At 43.2% G+C, this 22877-nt stretch overlaps 1 protein-coding gene across 8 annotated transcripts in view; it reads right to left on the bottom strand.

Moving 5' to 3' along the window:
* PCGF5 (polycomb group ring finger 5) overlaps positions 1–22877 on the bottom strand; it is a 122574-nt gene that overhangs the window by 41948 nt on the left and 57749 nt on the right. For 3 of the 8 annotated variants that reach the window (XM_024985651.2, XM_024985656.2, NM_001077980.1), the window contains 1 exon segment: positions 14065–14359. In XM_024985651.2, the coding sequence (XP_024841419.1) occupies positions 14065–14176 (112 nt within the window). In that variant the 5' untranslated portion in view covers positions 14177–14359. 8 annotated transcript variants of the gene reach the window in all.

Raw genomic sequence — 22877 nt, 5'->3', positions numbered from 1 at the left:
ATTGACAGAGTCATGTGTCATCTGAAGCAGTATTTTCAAATTTTGATGGGCACCACAATCACCAGTGAGATTTTTTTTTTTTTAAAGAACAGATTCAGAGGCCTCATCCCAGGCCAATTAAATCAAAATCTCTGTGGGATTGGCACCAGGACTCCAACTCTGCAAAGCTCTCTTACTGAGGCAGCCAGAAGACAACTAGGAAATCCTAGCCACCAAATACTTGTGAATGCCTCAGTGAGGCTGCCCAGTCCAGGAGCTGGTCCTCTGCCACGTCATAACCAAAAGGCACTTGGTTATTCACCATCAGGAAATCATTTTGACAGAAGACAAAACATAACCACAGGAATATGGGATTAATGTGTTGTTTCCCTAGAGGGCAGGTTTACATGAGAAGCCCAGATAGTATAGCACATGGTTCTAGCAGGTAAAAGACAATCTTGAGGCAGACAGCTCAATCTGAATCCCGGGTCTGCCATTAGGCAAATTACTCTGTGTGTCTCTGTACAGGGGGATAACAAGGATATCTATCTCACATGGCTCTTATGAGGGTTAAATGAGCTAATACACATAAAATGTGTAAATGAGTAACTGGTAACTTCTATTTAATAAAAATGTGAGCTATCACTATAAATCAGCTTGCCAGATGAGCATAAAATCCTAACGAAAAGACATCAGCAATCGAATATTGAACGGCATCAGACCATGATTAGTTTGACACATCTATCTTAAGTAACTGATGATCCTGCTAATGGAACTTGAAATGTCGATCATGTTCTGGTATTTACCCTCTGCAGCCATATTTACCCTAGAGATAGTGTTGCAACTCAAGTATCAAATTGATGACACACTGCGTCACCTAAATGGGAACTGCCTCTCTTTGCACATATGACACTTCTTTTTCTGGGGCTGAGGACACAAGACTGATCAACACTTCTGCATTCTACACTCCTTCCTTAACTTAATATGTTTAATACAATTCCAGCATAGCCTCCTGGGTATAGGAGAAACCTTGTTGTGTCTCTTCCTGATCGCTTTCCAGATACTTGCTCAGAAGCACGATTTCTAAGTTGACTCCAATTGTTCAACTATTAAAAGGCTATTCCACATTTTAATTTTCAAATTCTTGAGGGGGGCAGGTTCGTCACAACAGGTACACGGCCCATTAGTTGTTGCTATCTCACATGTATGGTCCACCCACATCTTTCTAGCTTTGATGACAGAGTGAAAGTGAAAGTGGCTCAGTCGTGTCTGACTCTTTGTGACCCCACGGACTATACAGTCCATGGAATTCTCCAGGCCGGGATACTGGAGTGGGTAGCCTTTCCCTTCTCCAGGGGATCTTCCCCACCCAGGGATGGAACCCAGGTCTCTCGCTTTGTGGGCAGATTCTTTACCAGCTGAGCCACAAGGGAAGCCCTGATGACGCAGTGATCTACAGCAATTTCTCTTTTTGAGCACCAATTCTAATATCATGGATAACAAAACAGTAACAGTCTTTTCTCTCCTGTCCTTGGTCATGTCATTCATTAGTAATCCTCTGTTTATTAAAAGTGATCAAATGCTGACTTTGTTAAAATCATCTGAATGTGTTGGTTTCATCTCTCAACATAGGAGTATATTTTTTCTTACTTCCTGAAGCACATCACTATCTTTATATGCCCTTCTTGATAACACTCATTTGACACAGTTTGCCTTTGAAAAATTTGTCTGTTATCTGCTAACAGTTTGTAAGTAAACTGCGGTCATCGGCAAAGAGAAGAGGCATCAGCTTGCTGCTTTTGATACATATTTACATGTGAAACTGACATGATTTTTAAAGATTTCCAGAACAGTTGTAATTTGCTTCCATGAGACAGGATCTCCTAGCTTTGCTTTACTCATAAAAGGGACTAATGAGCATCTTTATTTCTCTTACACGGCACAGTTCTTTTAAAGGCCTACATGAGCTACAATTTCACAGAGAACACGAAGGACAGCGTTACTTTCTATCGAGGAGACTGCTTTATTCTTGCTTTGCCAGGACAGAGGGACAGACAGCAAGGCAGAGCCTGCCGAGCAAGGTTAGGAGTGTCTTGGGGCTTCAGCACAGTAGGAGAATCCCAGACCAAGCAGACCAGGAGACCACAAAGTCCAGGAAGGCCTTCTACAGACAGACTTAAGGAGTCAAGTGGGACTCCAGGGTGAAGACCACCATGCCCTCATTCCCCTCATCGGTATGAATTCCATGGCCAACCGGAATAATCACTTTCACACACAGACTCTGGATAGTTCCGCTTGACTACAACCCTTCTTTTGTCATACTTAATCAGGTAAACTGTCAACCTGGGCTAGATCCAACTCTACACACTCTGCTGTACAAGATTACAGCTGAACACTGTGGGAGAAAAACATGCACCGTGCCAACTGGTCTCTCACCTTAAATTCACAACCATGATGCTCAAAAGTGGGTCCTTCATCTGCCAGGTGGTCACACCCAACACCCTAATTCCATATGCTCTTCACCAACATTTATAGCTCAGTTGGTAAAGAGTCTGCCTGCAATGCAGGAGACCCTGGTTCGATTCCTGGGTTGGTAAGATCCCCCGGAGAAGGGATAGGCTACCCAATTCAGTATTCTTGGGCTTCCCTGGTGGCTCAGCTGGTAAAGAATCCGCCTGCAATGCGGGAGACCTGGGTTTGATCCCTGGGTTGGGAAGATTCCCTGGAGAAGGGAAAGGCTACCCACACCAGTATTCTGGCGTGGAGAATTCCATGGACTATACAGTCCATGGGGTCACAAAGAGTCAGACATGACTGAGTGACTTTCACTTTCACTTTTCTCCTCTCTCCTTGAACCCCCACTTTTACTCCCCCATCACTGCTCTACACTGATGACCTCACTTTCTGTTCAACTGAAAACAAAAGGAAAGAAGAAAAAAAAAAAGGCAGTAGAATTTATATCACCACACCTACTCACTCACTAACATCTAACCTTTGTGGTTTTGCCTGTTTTCAGAACTTTAATGTGCCAACCTCTGCTCTGTGACCCTATTCCAATGATCTGAGAAGATCGCTCCACTGCTTCTCCTTCTCACCTGTGGCAGTCTTTTGCTATCCACTGAAGATTCCCACCAACATTCATACACATTATTTCCCCATCTATTGAAAAAAAAATCAAATTTCTATTGACCTTACTTTCTGAGTCAACTAGCACTCCATTTCACAGCTACCGATACTCTAATTCCTCTTTTCCTATTCTTTCTCCACCTTTTCTTTACCTTCATTCAGGTGAAAGACTTACATAATCGTTGTACAATTATGCAAACATCTCCATCCTCTCACACCCACCCAGACTTCTGCTCCTGAGGACAGAACTGAAACTGCTCAGAGAGCTTATCCGCGTGCCTGCTGCCCCTCCTTGTTTCACTCCGCCCCAGGTGGCTAGCCTGGCCGCCCTCTACTCTGGACGCTGCATGTGCTTTGCCTCTCAGGGCCCCACACTCTGTTCTCCTCCTACCTCGCTGTCTCCTCTTTTTTGGTTCCAGGGCTTAGTCTTTGGTCATCTTCCCTTCTCTATACTCACTCTCTTGGCACTCTCACTAATGAAATAGGATCTAAATTCTGATCCTCTCCAGATTCATGTATCCAGCTCCCAGTGGGCTGGGATCAAGTATCTGATGGGCTAACTCCTTTACCTCCTTAAATCTGTTCAACTACCATCTTTTTAATGAGGCCTCCCCTCGCAGACTTAAGCGGTCACACTGTCCCAGTGACCACCCAGTTAGTTACCTGTGCCCAGCTTGAACTTCCCTATTTCTGTGTCACTTATCAGCTGCTCATGTGCACTCTGACTTACTGCCTACCATGTTGCCTGATGTGTCTCACGTGCCCAGGCTAGTAGCTGGAGGAGGTACTCAGCAAATATCTGTGGAACAACTGAGGACACAAAAGTTAGGAACAGCAAAAGGAGTCATGATCTTAGTACCTACAAGTGTACTACAGAGTCAAGTCAGAAATAAGCCTACATTTTCAACTAAAGCAAGAGAAGAGATTCTGAGTTCACGAGTTAATTTTTTTGACAATTAAAATGAGTTAAAGGCTTCCCTAGTGGCTCAGTGGCAAAGAATCTACCTGCCAATGCAGGAGACAGGGGTTTGATCCCTGGTCCGGGAAGATTCTACATACCGCAGAGCAACTAAGCCAGTGTGCTACAACTACCGAGCCTGTGCTCTGGAGCCCACGAGCTGCAGCTGCTGGGCCCACGGGCCGCAACTACTGAAGCCCGAGTGCCTAGAGCCCGTGCTCACAATAAGAGGCGCCACTGCGATGAGAAGCTCACGAGGCTCAACTAGACAGGAGCTCTTGCTCGCCACAAGGAGAGAAAAGCCTGCGCAAACTAGACAGGAGCTCTTGCCCGCCACAAGGAGAGAAAAGCCTGCGCAAACTAGACAGGAGCTCTTGCCCGCCACAAGGAGAGAAAACCCTGCGCAAACTAGACAGGAGCTCTTGCCCGCCACAAGGAGAGAAAAGCCTGTGCAGCAACGAAGACCCAATACTGCCAAAAATAAATAAGTTAAAAACATTAAAGTAAATGTGCTAACTCAATACAAGCTAAGTAGTTTTCTAAAATAAAATGATTTTCTATTAACTGAGTAAGATATGCCAGTGGTTGAGCATTCTGAGAGAATATAGCTTTGTTCACTGGTTCTTGAATTTCTGATATACAGTAGTACACTAGTCTGGTAAAAACTAATATGCTGTAAAACACCAGTAGTTACGATACATCTTCAGAGTATCCAAATGGAAATGGTCTTTGGTCTCTTCTCCACTGGCTGCACTTTACTGTTCACAGTGTTCACATTCAACCTTTGTGCTACATGCCTAAACACACCTGCACGCTGACCACAATTTCTAAGTCTGAATACTTCTGGCTTTTAGGTTTCGTATTTTTTTCCTCAATACATCACTGGTATCAATTCCAACTCATCCTAATCTATATATAATTTATTCTTACAAACCAATACAGAAGACAATTTCACTTATTTGTTAACCCCTAGTTTTGTCTTTTAGTGACCACTGTGAGCCCACTCCAGTACTCTTGCCTGGAAAATCCCATGGACGGAGGAGCCTGGTGGGCTGCAGTCCCTGGGGTTGCTGGAAGTCAGACACGACTGAGCGACTTCACTTTCATGCATTGGAGAAGGAAATGGCACCCCACTCCAGTGTTCCTGCCTGGAGAATCCCAGGGATGGGGGAGCCTGGTGGGCTGCCGTCTGTGGGGTTGCACAGAGTCGGACACGATTGAAGCGACTTAGTAGTAGTAGTAGTTAGTAGTAGTATGAATCTCTGCTCTACTGTTCATTCTTTACTATCTAACACATAGTTTCAACAGCAAAAAGAACCATACATCTGATATGATTCTTAACATTATTACTAATGATAGATGACACCTAAATTGTTTAAGGCCTATAATTATTGTTTCCTATTTAAAAAGAATCATCTAAATGAACACTATAATCACCTTCATGAATGACTAGTTGCTGCCAAAATACTGTTTGAAACATGTAACATCAATGCTACTGGTGACTTCATCTCTACTACAACCCTAGGCCACTGTACTTGCACTTACTGAAACTTTAAGTGCAACTTCTATTCAGGCCTTTGATTATTACTCTATAAACAAGTCTTGACTCAAAATCCAATTTTACAGAGAATACAGTATTGGAAAGTTCAATTTATATCTCCACATTTTAAAGACTATCATTCAGAATTATTAATAAATTCAGATCCTGATTGGGTACATAATGATAGGTATACAGTCATGGAAATACAGTTAGAAGAGATTTCCTGTATACATTTTTAAAATTCACATGCTGCTTAAAGAAATTATAGAAACTGTAAACAACCAGAAAGAAGAAGAAAATTAGCAAATATCCTAATTTATTATAAAGACGTACCTGCAGTCAGATATTTGGGTCTCAGAACCTAGCTCCAGCACTTACTAGCTGTGTTACTTAACCTTTCTGAGTCTTGTCTCTGTGAAAAACACTGGCATAAGAATCTGAAATACTCTTCCCTCAAACCTCTTCATAGCTCACTCCTTCCTATTATTTACAATCTCTGCTCAAACGGTAACTTCCAAGCAAGCCTTTACTGTCTTACTTTTCTTTGCAGCATGTGTCATACATGGAGTCTAAAATTGTATCATTCGCTTGCTTTTTGTCCCTCTCTTCTATTGAAACATAAATTCTAAGAGGACAGACTGTATCTGTCTTCTTTACTGCTGTCTTTCCACTGTCCAGAGTAATGAATGGCACAATGTAGGTGCTAATAAACATTTGCTGACTGATTTAATACCACCTAAATAGAAGGGTTCTTGGGAAGATTGCATAAGGTAATGCATATAAAACCCCATGACCCTCAATATGACATTCAACAAATAACAGCTACTGTTTTAATTTTATTAGCATTCACTCCAATTACTGTATGATTAAAAGTACAAAATGCCTACTTCTAGAGATGCTTGTATTATTAACGTCTGGTCCAAGGTATGCTTTTCAGACTTTAGTGCACCCCAGAATCACCTGAAGGGCTTGTTATTACAGCCCTCTCCCCTAGAGACTCAGCCCAGCAGCTCTATGGGTGTGCCCGAGACCGTGCACTCCTAACAAATTCCCCAGTGATCATGCTGCTGGTTGGCGACTGTATTTTGAACAGCAAGTATACGTGGCGTAAGATTTTTAAACATGGAGTATTAACATATCACGAGTTCTCGGTACTTTCATCCTTGTGTATTCATGACACTTGTTCAGAAAACAGTAAATGATGGCAGCGCTTCAAGTTTACCATCTTATCATTAAATTATTTCATGCTTACACATTACCATATAAAATTACCAAGTCCCTTAACTGTCACATCTATATTTAATTATCAATTAACCCTTCTTTACTTAAGTTAAAACTAAGTACAACAACGTTTTCCCAAAGAATTCATCTTAGTTAAGGGATTACTGCCATAATCTCTGAAAGGGCAGAAAGAAGAAAGCTTTCTTTTCCTGTACCACAGAATTCTATGTCTAAAACCTTCCCTTTTTTCGGAGGAAAAGAATCGTCAGATGCTTAAAGAGGCCTCGAACCACAAAGGAGTTAAGAACCAATGCATTGTGTTATGTGCATTTTAGCTGCTGGAACAAAGCTCCTTTGTTCTTAGTTTAAGAGAAAAGTCTTTCATTTTAAGTCAACAACCTATACAACCAGCAGCAAATACACTGTCAGCAACCTCAAAAAATTTCTCAGGACCCTGGAGCAAAAGACAGAGCGTCTCTTAATTTAGAACCGCCAGTCTTGACTCCCCACAATCCTCTCTCCCTCTCCCATGCCCTACCCCTACCCACGACCTGTAAAGCTCCCACCTATATTGTAGAAGACAGCTTTTCAAAATCCGTAATTCCTAACCCCCACTCTCTACATGCCTTTCAAGCTACCTACCACTGCATTTGAATCTTTGAAAGGAAAAGCAGACAATAAAATAATCAACTGATTGACCATTTACCTATTCATTTAAGCTCCTCTTGAGCACTCAAGTACCAGGTACTAAGGATACACTGAATCTAAACCTACCTGTGGGAGAGAGAGATGGCATATCTTGGAGTAGACGGGCTTTAAAGGATGAGGAACTACCAGCCAGGCATACAGGAGATGTTCCAAGCAGAGCAAGCAGTTGAACCACATGTATGCATATGGGTGTGTGTTCTGGTGGGGGACGGCAGAAATCAATCACAGCTAAATAGATCTAATTTATCCTGAAGGCAGTAGGGTACCTTAAGGAAATTTTGGGTTGGCTGAAGTGTGAGTGATGAAGACAGCAAAGTCCTTATAAATGATCACCACTAACACAGGTTAGGAGTAGGCTGCAGGGACTCCAGTGAGAAGGAATGATGGCCTGAGCAAAAAGGTCGTGGGGGATCAGACTGAAGGGACAGATCTTTGAGAGATTACAGGGCGAGACCAGACAGAACTCTGCCCCGTACTGCTGTGCTGTGCTTAGTCGTTCAGTCGTCCGACTTTTTGCGACCCAATGGACTGCAGCCCACCAGGCTCCTTGGTCCATAGGGATACTTCAGGCAAGAATACTGGATTGGGTTGCCATACCCTCCTCCAGAGGATCTTCCCAACCCAGGGATGGAACCCAGGACTCCTGTATTGCAGGCAGATTCTTTACCATCTGAGCCACCAGGGAAGCCCAAGAATACTGGAGTGGGTAGCCTATCCCTTCTCCAGCAGATGTTCCTGATCCAGGAATCAAACTGGGGTCTCCTGCATTGCTGGCAGATTCTTCACCAGCTGAACTAGGTGAGGGTAAAGAGAGTTAAGCATGGAGCATATTTCTTGCTTGGACAACTGAATGCTGGCATTCCATCCATTCACTTTCAGGTATGTTAAGTTCTAGGCCACTTCAGGACGTCCAAGTAGACGTCCAGTGGGATTCTGAAGCTCAGGACTATGCCCGAAATAAAGATTGGGAAGACATCAGCATAGGTAGTTGAGTCTCAGAGGAGTTTCTGTGAGTTTCCACAGAAAAGGAGTAGACAGATCCAAACACACCTGAAGAAATTTCTTCTTAGCTTATGAGCTTTGCTTAACAGAGTTTAAGCTCCAAATTTATTTTATTCATCACTTTACCAGTTAGCAAGTGCCTGACATCTGATTATTTAACGAATTCAATAATTATTTGTGTGAACAAGTTTATTTCCTTAGGTTTCTCGGGTTGTCAAAATCACCTCATGTGTGCATGCTCAGTTGCTCAGTCATGGCCGACTCATTGTGACCCCATGGACTGTAGCCTGCCAGGCTCCTCTGTCTGTGGGATTCTCCAGGCAAGAATACTGGAGTGGGTTGCCATGCCCTACTCCAGTGGATCTTCCTGACCCAGGGACAGAACGTGCATCTCCTGCACTGCAGGCAGATTCTTTACCCACTGAACCACCTGGGAAGCCCCAGAATTACCCTATAGACATAGACATGTAACCACAGTTAATGTGGACTTAGTTCACTAGCATTAAGTGATCACATTTAAGGAGAAAATGCATCTGCATTTAAATTTTTTACCTCGTTGTAAAATTTTATACCTTTTTATCACATGCCCCTGACCTGCTAAAGGGAGCTGGGTGTTAGGTGACGTAGGAGCCCACTTAAAGGCGAGGCTTTCATAAGCCTCTTTTTTCTTTCCCCCACTGCAACTCCCTGTCAGGAGCTCGGGACATTCTGTGCTGCCATCTATCCCTCCCTCTCCCCCTTCCTTCCGACTGGCTCACCCCTTTTCTCTGTCCTCCACAGAGCTGAGTGCTAAGGACACCATGGGGTGCCTCAGTCAGTCGGCTGTCATCTTGATCCTTGTGTCTACATCCACAGGGAAGCCAGGCACTCTTAGCTCTAGAACTGCTTACTGGGAGAATGGCGGGGGGGCGTGGGGGGACAATAATCTGATTTGAGCAGGAGAGAAAGTGGAGATGCACGTGTAGAGTAATCTGAAAGAGTAAAGTAACTGCATTTATCTGTATCAAGGATTTTCAAAAAATACTCTTTAGATCTCTCTCTGGCTTTCCATTCCGCTGCAACGTCCTGACACATATCTGCTATTACATCATTCTGTTTCACAATGTCATTGCACCTACCAGCATCCACATTCATTTGATACATTCCTTAATTTGATTCCTGTTTCTTCACTTGACTAGAGAGTTCTGAAGGGACTGGGCCCAAAGTGTGACTTCACTCACCAATAATAAAGCTTCATTTTCATATTTCAAACTTGAATAGTAAGAACAAAATCCTTCCATTTTACTATGAGTTTTCATAATAAGAATTACTGTTTACCCATTCTTAACTTACAGTATCATAAAACTGTAGACTATGTACAAAGTTACCTTAATAAGTTTTTTTTAAGCACCACAGTCAAGGTGGAAAGTGTTCTGGGGTACTTCAGTGTCACAGTGGACTTCTCACTTCCCTCCTGTCCCACTGGCCACCTTACTTCTCTATTGTATACTGATTCCAAATCACAATACCACTACACCTGTTCCACCTCAGACCTAAGAAAACCAGGTAACATCAAGACCCAACCAATGAGTAAGAAACACTGCTTTGCGGTGCTACTTATTCTATCAGTACAAATAGGGGGGTATTCTGCAAGTAAGAAAGGTTTTGCCTAAAAGCCCCAGTATAAATACAAACAAAAAAATACACAGAAATCCAAGGACCAGAAAGTGCATAAAGTTTAGCACTCTGTAGAATCCTGAGGTCTCCTAAGACACTGAGTTGAGTGCCTGACTCCTCCATCATTTACTGTTCTGTGCTTCTGCGGATGAAAAAGGCCACACTTGAGTCTTTAATCACAATTCTGCCATGTTCATTCTCTCTCAGTAAAGGGATTCGCTGACTGCCAAGCAACTTCAGGCTAGAAGGACATAAGCAGCTAAATGGTCATCTATCCCTTTAAACCTTAAATTGCTACTGTAAACATAAACATAACCCTTGCTTATAAACTTACTGTTTAAATTTCTACAATCTTTTGTTTTCCCTTCAAAAAAGGAATATTTAAACCTGGATTTCATTATGTCTCAAAGAAAATGTTCTTTCAGAAGAACAGATATAAAATCTTTAGGTAGAGACTGGAGAATCTGCGCTTTCTCCTCTAAACACTAAGCACTCCCAACATCCACTAAATCTATTCCTAGAGCTGGAGGGTTTTGCTGGAGACACGCAAATATAAAAACAATGTACTCATAATGTCTAATAGCGTCAGAAGAAGCAAAACAACAGACTGTGGACAGTGTCTAGGTACCATACTTGGCATAGTGGGAAACTGTGAGACAAAGCCCCCTTTCTAAAGGAGCCACACCCAGGGGGTTCCTCCTCCAAAATGCATCCACAGTCCCTCACTCTCCCCTGCCTCCATCGCACATCTCATTACCCTAGCTGATGGCCTTATAATCTTTCAGTTGACCTGAAGTGATAGCCTCCTTACTCATCAGTTGTCCCTTGAACTGCCAAGGGCAGTCCCACTCCAAGGCTATATACTTGCTTTTCCCTCTGCCTGGAATGTTCTTCCCCTATATCCACAGAGCTCAATCACTACAGGAATTCTGTTCAAATGTCATCATATCAAAGACAGAAATCATGACAACACTAAATAAAACAACCCCAACTCTGCTATCTACAGTCCTATAGTTCTTTGTTCTTGTTCATGGCATATATTTATTACTGGTTTTCCCCTTTCTTGAGAGCAGAGATTTTTTGATTACCTTGTTCACTGCTGTATCCTCTGTGCTTAGAATGGTGCCTAGCACACAATAGGTATTCAATAAGAAGCTGTTTAACTGATAACTAACTGTTCAAATGAAATAATGATAAGGGCAACAGTAAGCGAACATTTTAAGACAGTTTATAGTTAACTGGTAATTGAATAGCATGGGCCAGTAATACCAACCAAAAGTATACACATGCCCAGACCCTAGTCAAAGAGTGGAGTGGGAAAAGCTAGCTTAAAACTCAACATTCAGAAAACTAAGATCATGGCATCTGATCCCATCACTTTATGGCAAATAGATGGGGAAACAGTGGAAACAGGGACAGACTTTATTTTTTTGGGCTCCAAATCACTGCAGATGGTGACTGCAGCCATGAAATTAAAAGATGCTTGCTCCTTGGAAGAAAAGCTATGACAAACCTAGACAGCATATTAAAAAGCAGAGACATTTCTTTGCCAACAAAGGTTCGTCTAGTTAAGGCTATGGTTTTTCCAGTGGTCATGTATGGATGTGAGAGTTGGACCATAAAGAGAGCTGAGTGCTGAAGAATTGATGCTTTTGAACTGTGGTGCTGAAGAAGACTCCTGAGAGTCCCGTGGACTGCAAGGGGTCAACCAGTCAATCCTAAAGGAAGTCACTTCTGAATATTCACTGGAAGGACTGATGCTGAAGCTCCAATACTTTGGCCACCTGATGCAAAGAACTGACTCACTGGAAAAGACTCTGATGCTGGGAAAGATCGAAGGTAGGAGGAGAAGGGGACGAGAGAGGATGAGATGGTTGGATGGCATCACTAACTCGATGGACATGAATTTGAGCAGGCTCCGGGAGTTGGTGATGGACGGGGAAGCCTGGTGTGCTGCAGTCCATGGGGCTGCAAAGAGTTAGACTGAGCGAATGAACTGAGGTGAACTGAGACCTTATCACAGCACCCACTAAATCTCTTCAGGTGGCATTCTGAAAAAGTCTATGTTAAAACAGCTTCCTAGGTGATTTTATGTTTGTTTTTTTTTTTTACTGTGGTAAAATGTTTATAACATAAAATTTGTCTTTTTAACGATTAACAGGTGATTCTATTCTGCAACTCTGTTGAAAACTACTGGCATAATAGTAGGCAGAGGAAAGAACAGCTGAAGAGGGGGATTAAAGAAATGTCCCAGGTTATCTCAGTAAGAGGAGAGCCCTTAGAGCTGAATACAGGTCTACTACTTACTGGCTGTGAGACTGGGCAGGTGACTTAGCTCTTAAGCTTCCACGCCCACAAATGAAGATAATTTCTATACCCTTACTCTCCCCATGTCCCCTGCAAACTGCTTCAAGGTTACTGTAAGGTGAACAACGAAATCATGCACATACAGTATCTACTTCAGTGTATATAACAGGCACCAAAGAACTTACTGGAATTAACAGAACCAGAACTTACTGGAATTACTTTCATTGCAATAGGGAAATAAACTTGGATCGGCAAAAACACAAAAAGCAGGTGAAACCCAGACCTATGTGGCTATTAAAATGCCTCTTCTTCTACTGAAAGGACTGGTGAAAAATTTGGCAGGGGTTCCAAAGATATGATCATATTAGAACAGTGGGTCTCAAACTTGCACATGGTTCAAAATTACCTGGAAGTTTGTTAAACACAGATAACTTTGTTTTGGTGATTTTGGGGTGAGGCCTGATAATTTGCATTTCTAACAAGTTCCCAGGTAGCATTGAGGTGGTTGATTATTAGTCAAAGGGTACGAAGCTTAAATCATATAAGATGAGTAAGTCCTAGAGATCTACTGGACAGGATCATGCCTGCAGTTAACAATACTATGTTGTACACTTAAAAATGTGCTAGGAGTGCAGATTTTATGTTGTATTCTTATCACAATAATAATAATAAACAAGAAGGTGAGAGCGAACTTCTGGAGGTAATGGATAAGGTTTGTGGCAGTGATGCAGTAATGGTTTCATGGGTGCATACTTATATCTAATCCCATCAAAGTTATACACATTAAATATGTACAGCTTTTTTTTTTAGATTTCCCTGGTGGTCTTCCTGGGCTTCCCTGATAGCTCAGTTGATAAAGAACCCCCACCTGCAATGCAGGAGACCCTGGTCCAATTACTGGGTCAGGAAAATCTGCTGGAGAAGGGATAGGCTACCCCCTCCAGTATTCTTGGGCTTCCCTTGTGGCTCAGCTGGTAAAGAATCCAACTGCAATGCAGGAGACCTGGGTTCGATCCCTGAGTTGAGAAGATCCCCTGGAGAAGGGAAAGGCTACCCACTCCAGCATTCTGGCCTGGAGAATTCCATGGAATGTACAGTTCATGTGACTGCAGAGTTGGACATGACTGAGTGACTTTCACTTCACAACTTTTTTATGTCAACCATACCTCAATAAAGTGATTAAAAGAAACCCACAGTGAATTAGAGTACACATATCCTTAAAAAAAAAAAATCAGAACATATTAATTCAGTAAAATTAAAAAAAAAAACAAACCTAAAATAGTTCATTAAAAAAAAACTGTAACCAGTTATTTCTTATGATTTTCAAAACATTTTAAAGTCAGAAAAAGTCAACTATTACAATTTTAAAAAGAAACAAGAAAAAATTCATACCACTGGTATTCCAATGAAAAGTTATGAAAATGAATTCAAAGTTAATTCTTAGAATATTCACTGTTTTAAAAGAAAAAATCTAGAGAAAACAAAAAAACCCAAAATGTGGTGGTTTTAAAAGAGCAAATGTAACCGAAAATTTCCAATAGGTAGATAACAAAAAAAGAATACTTACAGGTATGAAGGCATTCCGTCACTGTAGTTGGCTTGATGAGATACCCTTTACAGATATAGCAGGTGATGTAAGGATTGAAATCTTTCACCAAATGTTTCCTTTGGGTAGCCATTCGTGGTTAGCTAGGACTGGCTCTAGTAGTTCAGGCAAAAAAGGGGATTAAGTGGATGAAAGTCTGATCCCAGGAGCTGGTGTGGAGTTCCCAACTGGGTATCCCGAGGCATGAGAACTAACATCCAGACTTCTCATGAGATCGCTGGTCATCACTCCTTTTGGTGGTTCTGCTTTCCCATATCTTCTTCCAAAATAATTTTAAAAAGATGAGAAAAAGAGGTGTCAAATTCTTCATATTGGATTAATACCAGTATATTAGCAGCAAGCATTACATGTTCCAAATTGGGTGAAGAGGTGAACAGAACATTTCCCTCACTGTAATATTAATTTGTAAACCTGCTATGATTAATTCAGAATAATGACAAATTCATCTGATACTGAGGCTTCAACTATCACCTCTAAACAAATGACACCTGAGGCTATTAACTCGGGTTTTGATATCTTTACCTCTCCAGTAATGCATTTTAACTGTCTGCTTGACTGCTCTATTAGGAGTTCCTGCCAACACAAGCTGAAGATTCAAAACTGAAGTCATTATCCTCCCTATCAAAATGATCCCTATTTCCATTTTGTACTCCACATCAAGCCATAATCAAATCAAATGGGTGCCCTTTTCCATTCCACCTGCAGCAATGCTACTCAAATATTATCTCTCCACCTGCAGTCCAACTTAGATTCTACCAAGTTTTATTCTATTACGTTTGGAGCCCCTTATCAAAGAATGTCAGGGTCTCTCCTCTTTGCTCTGTAACAGAGAAATGTTTAAATTTCTCAGCTTGTCATAAAAGACCCTCCACAGGCTGATCTTAACACACTCTTCAACAGTCGGGCAAACTGAAAGGATGACTCTCTTCATAGTCCATTCTGCAAGTTTCATGCCCTCTACCCAATGAGTCCTTCTGCTCCTCTGTTGCTGCTGTTGTTTAGTTACTAAGTCATGTCTGACTCTTCTGTGATTTACAATCATCTTCATTCTTAATCTCCTCTATTATAGACTGCAAAACCTTAAATAGATACCAGTCATAGTTAGTAAATGTACAACCTGGGCAATGTTACTTACCTAAGCCTTAGGGCCTTTTAAACTGTAAAATGAAAACAAGAATGCCAGCCTCCTATGGGACTTCCCTAATTGTCCAGTGGCTAAGACTCTGCACTCCCAATGCAGGGGGGCCCAGGTTTCCATCCTTGGTCCCAGAATAAGACCCCACAAACCACAAGTAAGAGTTCACATCCTGCAACTGACGATCATGCATGACGCAACTAAGGCCTGGTGCAGTCAAATACATAAGAAATAAAGAATGCCAGCCTCCTACAGTAGGGACGATGAAACGAGACAATATACATACAGCTAGCATACTATCAAAACTGAACGTCATTAACATTTTTTAAAACTTTTTTCCCCTCCAGAAATGTCCAGCATGGCTCGTCCACATGGTTGCTTTAAAAAGTTTTAAATGTTTCTTAAAACAAACGTGTCCTCTTAGAGAAGATGAAACATAACATGAGAAAAAGGTGGATATTTCCTAAGTTAATTCTGTAAACAAAAACCTTCTCCTACTTCTCACAGGTTAAGTATAAAGCAACCGAAGAGGTAGAAGGCATCGCTCCATCCTTCCATCGACAGACACTGTACCACTGAGTGTGTGCACAGAATAGGTTCTGCAAGTAATCATCGTATCTGCTCAAGGGGTCTGGGTTCCGGTCCTTAGCCGTGTATGATCTTCAGTAAGGCACTAAATATCCGTGCCTGGGTCTCGGCTTCCTCCTCTACACATCGGGATTAACGGCCCTGCCTTTCTCACAGGTTTGCCACAAAGCTCCAAAGTCTGAGAAAGTCCTCTGAAAGAGGACATGCACAGTCCCGACCGAGGGAGGCTTTTAGGATTGTAAGCCATAGAGCCCTGTCACCACGGCGGTTAAAGGAAGCCAGCGCGGGCAGGGACTCGGCAGGCGCAGGAGGGAACTTTTCCGCGTCCTCGGCAGAACCCGGTAGCCACTGCCCTGGGCGGTCCGAGCACGAGTCGCCCCGCCCGCCTGGCAGGTGCGCGGGCCCGGGCTCGGCGGACGCGCCGCTCGGGCCGGGCCGGGGCTGCGCCGAGGAGGACGCGCCACCTCTGTCCGGGTCTGGCGCTTGCCGCCCTCTCCGCCCCCCGAGCGCACCGCGCGACCTGGAGGCTCCCAGACTCGGGCTGGCCACCCCCACCCCCGCCCCCAAGGGGCTCCCCCGGCTCCAGGCGGGGTCGGCCACGGCAGGTGCCTGGGGGTGCCGCTCCAGCTCTCTGCGCAAACTTGGGCGTGCAGCGCGGGGGCGGCCGGAGTTCCGGCCCCTCAACCGCTCTCCAGCCAACCGGGTACCTACCCCGCGGCCGCCGCCGCCGCTCCTTGCCTCCAGTGCGCCGGCCTCAGAGGGAGGGAAAGTGAAAGAGAAACAGCGCCCGCCGCGGCCTGGCCGGTCCCCGCGCCCCGTCCGCCCTCCCCCTGCAGGCGGGAGCGCGCCGGCTCCGCGGGGCCACTCGGCTCGGGCCCGATAGGGCGCGGCGGGCCTCCGGGCCCAGGGCCGGTGCCGCCTCCAAGGGCAACTCCACCCCCTTCCAACCGCCGGCGCCGCCGGCCGGCCCCGCCCCCGCCACGCCCCCGCAGGCCACGCCCGCAGGCCCGCGCTCCTTGCAGGTGCCACGGCCGCCCCGCCCGCCCAGGTTCCCGGTAGCTTTGAGCAAATTCTATCCGTTCTTCGCCTCACCAACAGCCCCTCCCAGTTGTTTTCAGCATAACAATGTCTGGCATATTTTCCCTGGCGGGTTTACAAGCAATGGTCAGTGTTGAGAATGAGTCACCCTGCGAGAAATTGTCTACTCAGCTGCGTCTTTCCCAAACCAGCCCCAAGCAGGCCACGGTGGGGACCAAGACCTATTGATTTGCACCTTATTTAAGAACCACTAAGGAACTTGGTGGACTTCTCAGGTGGCGCTAGTGGTAAAGAACCCGCCTGCCAATGCAGGAGACAGGAGAGATGTGGATTCGATCCCTGAGTCAGGGATCCCCTGGAGGAGGGCAGGGCGACCCATTTCAGTATTTAGAGGAGTCTGGTGGGCTACAGTCCATGGGTCGCAAAGAGTGGGACACAGCTGAAGCGACTTAGCACGCAAGGAACTTGGTTCTTGGGATGGAGTGGGTGTAGATCAGGATCACTGACAACTGTAAGCAAGTGGCAGAACCCTAGGGGTGGGGATGTAACTGGAAAGGTAAAGAGTTTTGTTTGCAAGGTTCCAAACAAAAAGACCCAGTTCTCCTTCTAGTGGACTTGAGAACTACAAGAGGCCATTCATTGCAAAAAAAATTGATTCAAAAGCATACTCTAAAGGATTTCTCAAAGTCATTCAATCCTAATATTTTGCATTCCACAAACTTATAAATTTCTACTAAAACCAGTAGTTTGCTAAACATAAATTAGACTTGGTTCTTCCTTGCTTAGAAGACTGAAATCCAGTAATCCTAAAATAGCAGGCAAATCAGTGTTGTATCCACCAGTAAAACAAAAGTTCAAAAGAACATCCCAAAGGGTATCTGTCAAAGGCAACTTCCAATCTTGCGTGTTAGAAAGAGGAAAAGGTACTGCCATAATATACATCGTTTTTGCTTCTGGAGAAGTGAAAGCACTGATAGCTAAGAAGTTGACAGTACTGGGGGCGGGGAAATAATGCAGAGTATCTCCTTTACCTCCAATCGAGTCACCTGACTTACTACCTACCAGAGTGGAGATGGCTTAGTGGCAAACCAATGAACCCGATGACCACTCGTCTAGCAGCATACAAATGTTCAAAGATGCATTTCAGGTCAAAAATACACCAAGTGACAAGACAGCTTTTACAAAATATCCAATTTATAATTAAACTAAGGTAGCGTGAACGTAACCTTTAAAAATTACCATTTTAATATAGCAAGAGCAACAGATTTTCTGAAACAGTTTTCAGTGACCACATTTTCATATGCCTCAGAAGAACCACTTTGGAAAAGTATACATGCCAATTTCCAAGCTGGGATCAACTTCAGTAAGTCCTGGCAATAGCAATGAATATACGTCCTGTAAGATGACTTTACAGCTGCTGGACTACTCTGCAGATAGTTCATCCTGAAAACTAATTAAATATACGGATATGTGAAAAGTCATCCTATTTCTAGTGTATTTTTAAAACAAAATAAAAGAAAAAAGAAAAAAAAATAGAAGTAGAAGATACTATTGTATATAATGAATACTACAACATATGCACTATGACTTGCTATCTTCCTAATTTGCATCTGAAGCTGTTTTAAATGTATTTTTAAAGAATAACACTTAATGAAGTCCTGGGAGTGTAAGTGTGATTGGTGATCAACAGTGTGTTGTTGTTCAGTCACTAGGTCGTGTCCGACTCTTTACAATCCCATGGGCAGCACACCAGGTTCCCATGTCCTCCACTCTCTCCCAGAGTTTGTCAAATTCATATGCATTGAGTCGGTGATGCTATCAACACTGCTGCTGCTGCTGCTGCTAAGTCGCTTCAGTTGTGTCCGACTGCAGTGGCATCCCACTCCAGTACTCTTGCCTGGAAAATCCCATGGATGGAGGAGCCTGTTGGGCTGCAGTCCATGGGGTCGCTAAGAGTCGGACATGACTGAGCAACTTCACTTTCACTTTTCACTTTCATGCATTGGAGAAGGAAATGGCAACCCACTCCAGTGTTCTTGCCTGGAGAATCCCAGGGATGGGGGAGCCTGGTGGGCTGCCGTCTATGGGGTCGCACAGAGTCGGATACGACTGAAGCAACTTAGCAGCAGCAGTAGGTTAAAAAAAAAATTAACTTTTAAAAAAAGAAATAAAGAAACTTTATAAATGAAAGGAGGAAGGGAAATAATGAATACAGTGTACTTAGGAGTGAACTGGTCAGTGGTGATTTCCCATCAAAGCAGAAAAATCACACAGTGCTAACTTGTTTCACTTGATCACTGATCCAGACTCTTCCAGGAAACCACAAATAACTTGGCTCCTGACAACCCTTGGAACTACCTGGGGCTATCTGTATACCTAAGAAATGTTTTCATTACTTTATATTTTTAAGTATAGATTTTTATTTCAGTTAAGGCTGGGCCATAGATGGGCAATTCTGTACTGAAAAGTTAACATTCCTTTCTTGCCTAATAAATATATCATCAGTGAACAGATGTTTAACAGCATAACATTTTTTAAAATAAAGTTACATCTTTATTTCCCTGAAATATTAAATAAGATGACTTTTCCATTATTGCAAATTATTTTATATACCTAAGTATGCTATTTAAGCTTTGAACATAGAATATCTCTGACATAAAACTACACTCTGTAATCTAAAAGTCATCCCACAGAGATTTTAGAAAATATTAAAATTTAAAGTGTCCTATTGGGTCTAAATGTATTTATTTTATGGCCATGGATATTACAGCTCAAAATCTATGACTGCCTAAAGTCAATGATGGAGGAATGGGAGGGAACACAGAACTGAAGGACTTCTCATCATCCTTCACCATCTTTTTCTCTTAATGTACCCCTCCCTTGTAATCAATAACTCTCAAGGACTCTCTCTGCTAAATGTCTCTTGAATCCTTCCACTTAACCTACCCTGGTTCAGATCACCATCATGTCTACCTGTCATTACTTCAATGAACTCTTGAGCGGTCTTCCTACAGCTCTTCTCTGCCAAACCATTCTCCGTAGCACAGCAGAGGACCCTTTCCAACTGAAAATTTGATCATGCTGCTCCCTGATTTTAAAAAAAATCCCTTGTTCTCAGATAAAGCCCAAACACCTAGTAAGCCCATCCCATAACCCTGTTACTTCTACAGCCTCTACACTGAACTCCATGCTGCAGCCATAATGAACCTTTTTACCCTCTAGCTAGGGATGAGCTTTATTCTTTCAAATAAGAATCCTGTCCCAATCCCATCTCAGTCCCCTCCTGACCCTTGCTAAATCTGCCCAACTTGTGTGTGTGTGTGTGTGTGTGTGTGTGTGTGCACGTCTCCCACACTGCAGGCGGATTCTTTACCAGTTGAGCCACAAGGGAAGCATATATATATATATATATATATATATATATATCTGAGAGAGAACACACGACTCACTCTTCTTCTCTCAAGCCCCGCTCTACACTGAACTATATTACCTGGTTAGCTTGTCTGAACCTCCTGCTAGTGTGCTGGCCCTGTGCATCTGTCCCTTGACTGTGCATCCCTAGCACAGTGGGTGACAAACAGCAATCACTCAAATAAATATTGACTGAAAAACTGGGTAAGTGCACACACTCTAAGACATTCTGTGTATTTGTGGGGAGGGAGATTTCTTCTTGAAGGGGTCCTTACAAAGGATATGTTGTTCATCACCGCCCTCCAGAACTACTAATTAAAGTCACACCAAGGAGTAGAGAGAGAGACTAACGCACAGGAAACAATTATAGAGTAATACATCAGTGTTCATTCCAATCCCAAAGAAAGGCAATGCCAAAGAATGCTCAACCTACCGCACAACTGCACTCATCTCACACGCTAGTAAAGTAATGCTCAAAATTCTCCAAGCCAGGATTCAGCAGTATGTGAACCGTGAACGTCCTGATGTTCAAGCTGGTTTTAGAAAAGGCAGAGGAACCAGAGATCAAATGGCCAACATCCGCTGGATCATGGAAAAAGCAAGAGAGTTCCAGAAAAACATCTATTTCTGCTTTACTGACTATACCAAAGCCTTTGATGGTGTGGATCACAATAAACTGTGGAACCTTCTGAAAGAGATGGGAACACCAGACCACCTGACCTGCCTCTTGAGAAATTTGTATGCAGGTCAGGAAGCAACAGTTAGAACTGGACATGGAACAACAGACTGGTTCCAAATAGGAAAAGGAGTTCGTCAAGGCTGTATATTGTCACGCTGTTTATTTAACTTATATGCAGAGTACATCATGAGAAATGCTGGACTGGAAGAAACACAGGCTGGAATCAAGATTGCCGGGAGAAATATCAATAACCTCAGATATGCAGATGACACCACCCTTAGGCAGAAAGTGAAGAGGAACTAAAAAGCCTCTTGATGAAAGTGAAAGAGGAGAGTGAAAAAGTTGGCTTAAAGCTCAACATTCAGAAAATGAAGATCATGGCATCCGGTCCCACCACTTCATGGAAAATAGATGGGGAAACAGTGGAAACAGTGTCAGACTTTATTTTTCTGGGCTCCAAAATCACTACAGATGGTGACAGACTGCAGCCATGAAATTAAAAGACGCTTACTCCTTGGAAGGAAAGTTATGACCAACCTAGATAGTATATTCAAAAGCAGAGACATTACTTTGCCAACAAAGGTCCGTCTAGTCAAGGCTGTGGTTTTTCCTGTGGTCATGTATGGATGTGAGAGTTGGACTGTGAAGAAGGTTGAGCGCTGAAAAATTGATGCTTTTGAACTGTGGTGTTGGAGAAGACTCTTGAGAGTCCCTTGGACTGCAAGGAGATCCAACCAGTCCATTCTGAAGGAGATCAGCCCTGGGATTTCTTTGGAAGGAATGATGCTGAAGCTGAAACTCCAGTACTTTGGCCACCTCATGCGAAGAGTTGACTCATTGGAAAAGACTCTGATGCTGGGAGGGATTGGGGGCAGGAGGAAAAGGGGGTGACAGAGGATGAGATGGCTGGATGGCATCACTGACTTGATGGACGTGAGTCTCAGTGAACTCCGGGAGTTGGTGATGGACAGGGAGGCCTGGTGTGCTGCGATTCATGGGGTCGCAAAGAGTTGGACACGACTGAGCGACTGATCTGATCTGACACCTGATTTACTAATAAAGTGTTAAATGAAAGAGAATCAAATGACAAAATCTCCAGTTAAAAGAGGAAATACTATGGGTGGTCAAAAACTAGCCCTACATGCTTAAGATTTTGCCAGTTACAAAGATAGTGATAGTAAAGCAAAATACCAAAAACTATGGATATTAAAAATAAATGAGAAAGCCAGAGACAAAAAGAGAATTAAGTCAAAATACTAAAAGTGAGTACAGATAAATAGCATTAGGAATAGAGATAAGATCAGTCTGCTAAAGACTGTGCAACTTGCTAAATAAATATTTTAAAGTGCTTTAGTTAGATGGAGGAGCCTGGTTGGCTGCCATCCATGGGGTCGAAAAGAGTCAGACACGACTGAGTGACTTCACTTTCACTTTTCACTTTCATGCATTGGAGAAGGAAATGGCAACCCACTCCAGTGTTCTTGCCTGGAGAATCCCAGGGACAGGGGAGCTTGGTGGGCTGCCGTCTCTAGGGTCGCACAGAGTCGGACACGACTGAAGTGACTTAGCAGCAGCAGCAGCAGATACACTATGCTAAAGAGACAAACCAACCAAATTTACTTTTTTTACCCTTGAGAGGCAGATAAAACTGTTTGTATTTTCTTTACTGTGATGTCAACAGTTGGCTGGAGCAAGTTCTACTTCAATTGGAAGAACAGAGGTTGGAACTAGAATGGGTACAGACTGTATGTGAAAACTGGATTTAGTCCAATCATCAGGGCTACCATCTTTTAAAACATCAGGATAGAATCACAACTGTTACTTTGAAAGGTCAGATTAAATCCCCAAAGATCATAAATGGACAAAGGACCTAAATACAGAAACTTAGAATATGTCATCAAATTTGAATGTAGATGATTCTAA

The sequence above is a fragment of the Bos taurus genome, chromosome 26 (genome assembly GCF_002263795.3).
Source record: "Bos taurus isolate L1 Dominette 01449 registration number 42190680 breed Hereford chromosome 26, ARS-UCD2.0, whole genome shotgun sequence".
Lineage (NCBI taxonomy): Eukaryota > Metazoa > Chordata > Mammalia > Artiodactyla > Bovidae > Bos > Bos taurus.
The sequence above is the reverse complement of the archived record's forward strand: the minus strand, read 5'-3'. Positions and strand labels throughout refer to the sequence as shown.